The sequence below is a fragment of the Nannospalax galili genome, unplaced genomic scaffold, assembly GCF_000622305.1.
Source record: "Nannospalax galili isolate Female #2095 unplaced genomic scaffold, S.galili_v1.0 scaffold538, whole genome shotgun sequence".
In the NCBI taxonomy this organism is placed as follows: domain Eukaryota; kingdom Metazoa; phylum Chordata; class Mammalia; order Rodentia; family Spalacidae; genus Nannospalax; species Nannospalax galili.
Genome location: NW_008343842.1, coordinates 5,132,281 through 5,139,885, shown reverse-complemented (window position 1 = coordinate 5,139,885; position 7,605 = coordinate 5,132,281). Strand labels below are relative to the sequence as shown.

The 7,605-nt window shown below is 53.0% G+C and overlaps 2 protein-coding genes across 2 annotated transcripts in view; one reads left to right on the top strand and one right to left on the bottom strand.

Moving 5' to 3' along the window:
* The window catches only part of Bak1 (BCL2 antagonist/killer 1), a gene marked incomplete in the record, with an annotated part of 7,329 nt that extends 5,283 nt beyond the window's left edge, over positions 1-2,046 (bottom strand). Inside the window, 1 exon segment of the mRNA XM_008840210.3 lies at positions 1,803-2,046.
* Positions 2,047-2,775: 729 nt separating this feature from the next.
* The window catches only part of LOC103739695 (gametogenetin-binding protein 1-like), a 7,846-nt gene continuing 3,016 nt past the window's right edge, over positions 2,776-7,605 (top strand). The window contains 4 exon segments of the mRNA XM_008840151.2: positions 2,776-3,200; positions 3,872-3,993; positions 4,814-4,908; positions 5,064-5,211. Of these exon segments, the coding sequence (XP_008838373.2) occupies positions 2,776-3,200; positions 3,872-3,993; positions 4,814-4,908; positions 5,064-5,211 (790 nt within the window).

Sequence of the window (7,605 nt, the reverse complement as noted above, 5' to 3'; positions counted from 1 at the left end):
TTCTCTCTCTCTCTGAACTGAATGCATGGTTTATGTTAAGTGCAGTAAGGTGGGCACAGTCAGGGAAATATTGTCTGTGTGTGTGTGTGTGTGTGTGTGTGTGCGCGCGCGCGCCATGGTATGTGTATGGGGGTTTTGGAAGTGGGTTCTCTATTTCTACTGTGTGGGTTCTGGGGATGGAACTCTAGTTGTTAGTCTTGATGGCAAACACCTCTATCCACTGAGCCATCTCTCTGGCCCAGGAGTTTTTGGTTTTGTTCTTGTGAGGTAGTGTCTCATGTAGCCCACACTGGCTCCAAACTGTATGTAGCAGATGATGATCCTCCTGCCACCACCTCCTGAGTGCTGGGATTAAGGGGGTACAACACCGTGTCCTATTTATGTAGTGCCAGGGATCAAACCCAGGGGTTTGTGCATTTTAGGCAAGGACTTTACCAACTGAGACACAGCCTGAGGACCTGCTTTCCAGTTTTGTAGACCTTACGGGGTAGCCTGTCCCTAGGGCAGCTCTCTCTCCATTACTGCCTGTCTGGAAGTGAGCTGGGGGGTCCCTCATGAGCCCCCTCAACCTGCCTCACCCCACACACCTCACTCCTGTACTCCTGTCCCCAGCCTGCTTTCTCTTGGTTGTTAGATTTTGTTGGGGTTTTTTGGTTTATTTTTGAGACAGGGTCTTCCTATGTAGCCCCAGGCTGACCTTGAACTCCTGGTCCTGCTGCCTTGGTCTCTGGGATGCTGGGATTACAGGGTTTCGCTATGGCACCCTGCCCAGGTTCATTTTCTTTTCTGAGCAGTATTAACCTCTGCTGGGGTGTCCAGGAGTATTTCCTGTTGAGTTCTTTCACTTTCAGTTTATAACCCCTGTAAGAGCCTCATTTCAGCCCAAGCTGCCTCCTTCTGTCCTTGAAGAGGGTCCAGACCCAGCCTGGATCAATCACAATAGCCCCCAACCTGCCTATCCTGGGCACTTATGCCCACCTTTATTCAATTCAGACTGGGGACTATTTTTGAAAGTTACCCGGGAGCTGTCTCAGAAGGGTGGAGGAGGACTGGCCTGCTTGTGGGTCCCCTCCTCCTCACCGCTCCACTAAAGAGACCAAGACAGAGCAAGTAGACCCTCTTCTCCCTTACCTGTGGGAGCTGGGTCTCATTAAAACAGTCCTTGGCTTGGTATACCTCCACTCAGCAGGTCCTTCCGGAATAAGATGCCCTTCCTGATCCCCTGGTGTCTAAACTCTGGTAACCCAAGGCCAGCAGGGCCAGTTGGTGTTGACTCCATTCTGAGATCTCCAGATCTGCCCAGAACACCACCCTTGGAGCTCACTGCTAAGGAAGCCAGGTAGAACCTCAGAGCAAGGATCCCCCACAGCCTGTGCTGGCCAAGGCCCTCCATCTAAAGTGGCCTAACTTCCCATTCATCCACTTGCTAGGCCCAGCATGAATGTTCCCCCTACACACCGCCACCAGGCCGGACCTCAGGAGGGTCAGCTGAGAAACTTCAGTCCCTGTCCTTGACCTTGGTGCTCCCCTCCCCTCCCATTTTTCCAGATTTTTAAAAGTCTCAGTTCCCGGGTGTCCAGAACCATCCAGGGCCCGGGAAAGGAGGGAAATCATCTGGTGTGTGTCTAACCAGAGGTGGCTCTGTTGCTGGGCGGGGGAGAGGGGGGGCGCGGCAGTGTGGCATGAAGGACCTGTCTAGGGAAACTGATCTCTTCACCCAGCTCCGGAAGGGGCTCTCTGCCCCACCCTGGGCCACACTGCCAGGGTTAGGAAGATGGGGGTGGGGGGCACTGCCAGCATACCTGCCAGACTCTGGTCCAGACTTGGGGTGACTCGGCAGTCTGAAGATCCCAAGCAGCTAGTGGTGCTCCGGGGGCAAGATTTCAGGAACCGGCGTCAGTGAATTCCTGGTATCTGGATGCAGCCCCGGCTTGTCCCTGCTTGGCCCAGGGACCCGCAAGTCTCTGTGACCATAGAGGAGCTGGCTGCTCCCGGCAGCGATCAGCTCCCTCTAGAGGAAGCTGCTCAGTGGCCGCCGGATGCATACTGGAAAGCTGCTGCCTGAAGGAAGGTCCTGTGACCGGCCTGCCAGTAGCTGGTCTGCCGCCTCCTGTGCCTGTCCAAGGGGGAAATACTATTCACTGCTTTCCCATCGCTGATTTCTGACCCTCATCCTTCATCTTCTGCCTCTTTCATCAGTCAGTACCTAGTAAAAGACAAAAAACACAAACAGCAAGACCCATGATGGACCCCAGTATGGTGATACAGGTCTGTAATCCTAACGCAGACTGACCCTAACAAGACCCTATATTAAAAAAAAAAAAAAAAGGATTGTGCTGCCACCCTGAGTGCTTGGCTTCAGGATGGTTCTTAGGTACAGAATAAACTCCAGACACGTGTGTGTGTGTGTGTGTGTGTGTGTGCACACGCACACACATGCAAGTGCAGAGCCCTGTTCTCAGGGTCTGTGTCCCCCTGACTTCCCCTGGCCTCCTGGGCGCCTGTGCTTTCCCTCAGCCCTCTACCTGCCCCCATGCCAGCTGGGCTGGCTCCCTGCCCCTTCCCCTCCTTCATCAGCACCCCCTCCCAACTGCCTCCAGTTACTCCCCCCCTCCTTTGTCTTCTAGAACTTCTGGAAATTTCCAACTGGAGGTGTCTACTAGCAGTTGGCCCTGGCTGGTTTCAATGACTTCTCCCTGAGTCAGGGTCCTAGTCAGGATGGAGACCCGGGCTTGGACCCTTCTGTCACGGTCACGAATTTTGGGCTGCTCCTCCATGTTTCACTTTCTCCGTAGCCTAGTGGGGGGCAAGAGCAGCTCTAAGAGGTCTGACAAGGCCTTGGCTTGGAGCCGGCCCAGCTCATCACAGGAGCACGATGCTGTCTCCCCAAGAATGGTCCGCAGGGGAGGTCGCAGGAGGAGGGAGCCACAGCTATGCACCATGGTGCCTACAGTCTTCTCTGTGGCCTCCTCAAACCTGTGGGTGCATGATGCTCTTGGGCTGGGCGTGAGGGACATAGGATGTCAGACCCTCACCCCTAATGAGGCCCTGAAGCTCAGAGCCCAGGGTAGAGAGGTAGTAACATCAGTCCCCACCAGAGGAAGCCGGGAGGTTCTGGGCCATCTGTTCAAGAAGGAGAAGAAGGAAGAGGAGGAGGAACGAGCAGGGGAGGCCTCTGGGGCATCAGGGGCCTCAGATAGGTAGGGGGCTAGGGCTGGTGGAGGGGGCGAACTCAGGGAGGAAGAGAGGATACAGGGTATGGTTAGAAGGCAGTAGATGAAGGGCTGGGGCAGGGGTTCCTGAACAATGAAAGTCACAATCTAGGGATGGAATCAAGGAAAGGAGGGAGTCTTCTGATGGGGGATGTGCAGGGGGAGGCAGATGGATTCCTCTCACAAGTGGCTGGGCCGTGGATGGAGCACTGAAAAGGGAGAGTTGGAGTTTGGCTTAAGGGTAGAAAACTGCCTAGCATGCTCCAGGTCCTGGGTTCAGTCCCCAGGACAGCAAAATAAAGATAATAACAGAGATGGCCTGGGGTGTGCCGGCTGCTGGACAGATGTGTCAAAACTTCTGTTTTCAGCTCCTTTCACAGAGCCCTCTCCCTCCTGCCTTCCCACTGGCCCCCTCCTGGCTCCATCTCCCATTGGCCTTAGCATCCACTCCCTGTGTGGTGGGGACCCAGTTCTCTTCCTATACCCTCAACAGTGGTAGGGTAACCCCTCTGCGATAGAGACCCCAGGGAGCAGAGCAGGGGTCTGGGAGAGGCAGGAGGGAGGGCCACTCAGGCCTGTGGGAGACACTGGAGGTGGGTGGTGTGTGCCATGTCTCTGGTGTCCTCTGCCTCCCCCACCTGTCTGTGCTTTGGGATTAGAGACCACTTGGCCCAGGCCCTGGAGGTGGAGCAAGGATGCCTACAGTGGGTTCCAGGTCCACTGGCACTCAGTGCTGGGGCCTTCATCAAGGAGGAAGAGGGGCACTGCTTAATTGAGATTGGTAAATTCTTTGGGACTTCTTAGGGTCGGGGAGCCCAACAGGACACAGGATATAATCCGAGTTGAGCTATGTGGTAAGGGCCTGTTGCTGGACTGCCCTGCCCTGGTGTCCTCATCTATAAAATGGGAATTAATAGCACCTGTCTCAGGGGGCAGGGAGGTGCTTCAAGGATCAACTGAAATGTTCTTTGTCAGGGTCTAGAACTGAGCTTGGCGCACAGGCTTTTGGTAAACACAGGGCAAAGCTGGGTATAGTGAATCAACATCTGCGTCCTATCACCTAAGGGAAAAGGCAGGAGGATGCCATGAGTTCAGGGTCAGCCTGGGCTACAACAGTGAGTTGTAGGTGAGCCTGGGGTAGAGAATGAGGTCACTGCATGGTGGTGTACCCCTGGAAAGCCAGGAGGCTGACCCAGGAAGCTCAGGAGGTCAAGGCCATCCTCTGCTACACAGCAAAGTTTGAGGCCAGGCTGGACTACATGACCACCTAAACCAAAACCACAAAAAGCAATAAAACCAGCAGCCAAGTGGGCGAGACGGATCAGCAGGTAAAGGTGCTTGCCACCAAGCTTGATAACCTGAGTTTCATTCCCAGAAGCCACATAGTGGAAGAAGAGAGAGAACCAACTCCTGTGAGTTATCCTCTGACCTCCACACACATGCTATGGCATGTGCCTCACCCCTAGAACATACAGAATAAATAAAAATGTAATTAAAAAAAAACCCATTAAAACCACAACACAGGGTAACTCTAACCCCCCCCCCGAGACTGGCATCAGTTGTCCCTGCTGCCAGACTCAGTGACTGCCACCCCTTTGCAGGAGACCTCAGGATAACCTCTTGCAAGGTGGGGTCCACGCCCTGGAACTACCTCCTTGGCTTGTACAAACAGCTCCAGAAGTCAGTCATCGCCAAGGTCTGTGGAATGGGGGCATCTGGGTGGGATCCGGGGATCTGAGGTTTGTGATGGTTGGAAACTGCCCCTTCTTGTTTCCTGTTTTATTTGGGGGCAAGGGCATGGGCCTAGGGGTCTTCATCCGCCTCACCTGCTCAGAGACTGGTGTGTCTCAGTTTCCTCTCAAGGACGCCTTGCCCCGGGAAGAGAGAGAGGAGAAAGAAGAAATGGAGGGAGAGGACAGCTCCCTCAAGCTGTGTGCCCCACAAGTTGCCACCTTCCAGTCTCCACTGTATAAGAGTTTTAGGTCCACAGATACAGTGGGTAAGTGTTCCAACCCAGTGCAGCCAGGGGCAGGAAGTCCGGCTTTGAGCAGTAGCTCAGATGTGCAATGTGAGAATTGACCACCAGGTGCCAGAAGAAGACCAAGGATGACTGCCTGCAATGGGGCGACTTGAGAGGTTGGGCTGCAGACCTCCTGGCCTAGCTAGGGCCCCCTCCCCTTGTTGGGTAGGGCCACTCAACCCCGGCTCCCCTCCTCCACACCCGGGCGGCTGACAACTGTCAGTAATTCCAGTTCTAGGGAATCAGACACCCTCTTCCGTAGGCATTGCATGACACAGGTGCATTACATATATACAGGCAAAACACTCATCCACTTCAAATAAAAATAAACCTTTAGCCAGGCGTGGTGGCGCACGCCTTTAATCCCAACACTCGGGAGGCAGAGGCAGAGGCAGGATATCTGTGAGTTCAAGGCCACCCTGGTCTACATAGTTCCAGGCCAGCTGGGGCTGCAGGGAGACCCTGTCTCAAAAGACCAAAAAAAAAAAAAAAAAAAAAAAAAAAAAAAAAAAAAAATCAAAACTGGGCTGGAGGTGATGGCTCAGTGATTAAGAGTGTTTACTGCTCTTGTGGAGAACCCAAATTCGATTCCTAGCACTTGTGTCAGGCAACTCACAACCGCCTGTAAACCTAGCTTCGGGGGTCTAATGCCATCTTCTGGCCTCTGGGGACCCCCCACAGACACATACACATAAATAAAAAAAAAAAACCAGTGTTTAAAAATGTTAAATAGGGGCTGGAGAGATGGTTCAGCCGATAAGAACACTAGTTGTTCTTGCAGAAGACCCAGGTTCGAATCCCAGCACCCACATGGCAGCTAACAACTGTCCGTAACTCCAGTTCCAGGGAATCCGACAGCCTCTTCTGACTTCCTCGGGCATTGCATGACACGGGTGCACTTACCTACATGCAGGCAATACACAAATACACATAAAATAAAAATAACAAAATATTAAAAACAAACAAAGCCGGATGTGCTGGCGCATGCCTGTAATCCCAGCACTTGGGAGGCAGAGGCAGGTAGATCTCTGTGAGTTCAAGACCAGCCTGATCTACATAGTTCCAGGCCAGCTGGGGCTACAGGGAGACCCTGTCTCAAAAAAACAAAACAAAACAAAAACAACAAAAAACCCCAAAAGTCAAAGAATAAAAACAGCAAAAATACCCCCAAAACATTGTTGGTATTTACACTGCCATTACTGTGGGCCAGACTTTAAGCGCTTTATACAGTGCCAATCCATACTGGTGAGGTATGAGCGATCATAACTCCACTTATAGCATGGGCACTCTACTGTGCTAGCATGCAGCACAGAGGGGCTGAATAACTTGCCCAAGTCACACAGCTAATTGCAGAGCTGGGACTTAAGGCAGTTGGGGCACTTGGTGACCGGATGGCAATATTCCTGGCATGCCCTGCCCTGGAGCAGCCTCCTACTCCTGGTGTGGGAGGAGCCCTGCCTGGATGGCTCCAGGTAACTGAAGACTGTGCAGGGACTCACCAAGATCGCAGGGCTGGGGCGGGAGTGTGAGCCAAGTCCAGGTTTCCTGTGTCTGTGGCCCCATGCAGGGATGCACGGATGCAGGGATGATAAGCTCCATTTCTGCATGCTAAGCGTCTCTTGCCAGATGTGTGGTGGCATTTACACACACACACCAACCAGTCACCCAGTGTCCACAGGGGACACCCACCCAGCGCCTTCCAATTCAGTCCAGCCCTGAGGACATTTATCTACCCAGAGATAGCACCAGGCAGGTCCCTATAGTTGAGGGCTCAGTGCCCCCAGACCATCCCCCACTTTAGATGGTGATCCAATCCCAGGTCCAGGTTCCTTGACCTGGGCTTCTGGCCAGTTGGCTGTCAGTCAGTCCCTGCAGCCTGCTTCTCTCCTCTCATACAGATAACTTGCTTGAGCAGCTCATAGGACTTAGTCTTAAGAAAAAAAAATTTTCTGTGTTTGAGTGTTTTGGCTGCTTGTATGGGCACCCATGTCATGCAATGCCCAGAGAGGACAGAAGAGGGTGTCAGAGTCCCTGGAACTGGAGTTAGGGATAATTGTTAGTCACCCTGTGTAGGGAACTGAACTCAGGTCCTCTGGAAGATCAGCCAGTGCTCTTAAATGCTGAGCCATCTCTCCAGCCCAATACTCAGGAGGCAGAGGCGGGTAGATCTCTGTGAGTTCAAGGCCAGCCCAGTCTGTATAGCAAGTTCTAGGTCAGCCAAGGCTATAAAGTGAGATTGTCTCAAAACAAAACAAAAAATAGTTGCCTGGGTTAGCCCTGAGTCTTGAGCTTGTGATCTTCCTGCCGCAGCTTTTAGAGTTGAAAGTCCCAATGCTCTGTCCTATTTTCGTCTTTCTGGAGACCAGCTCCCCT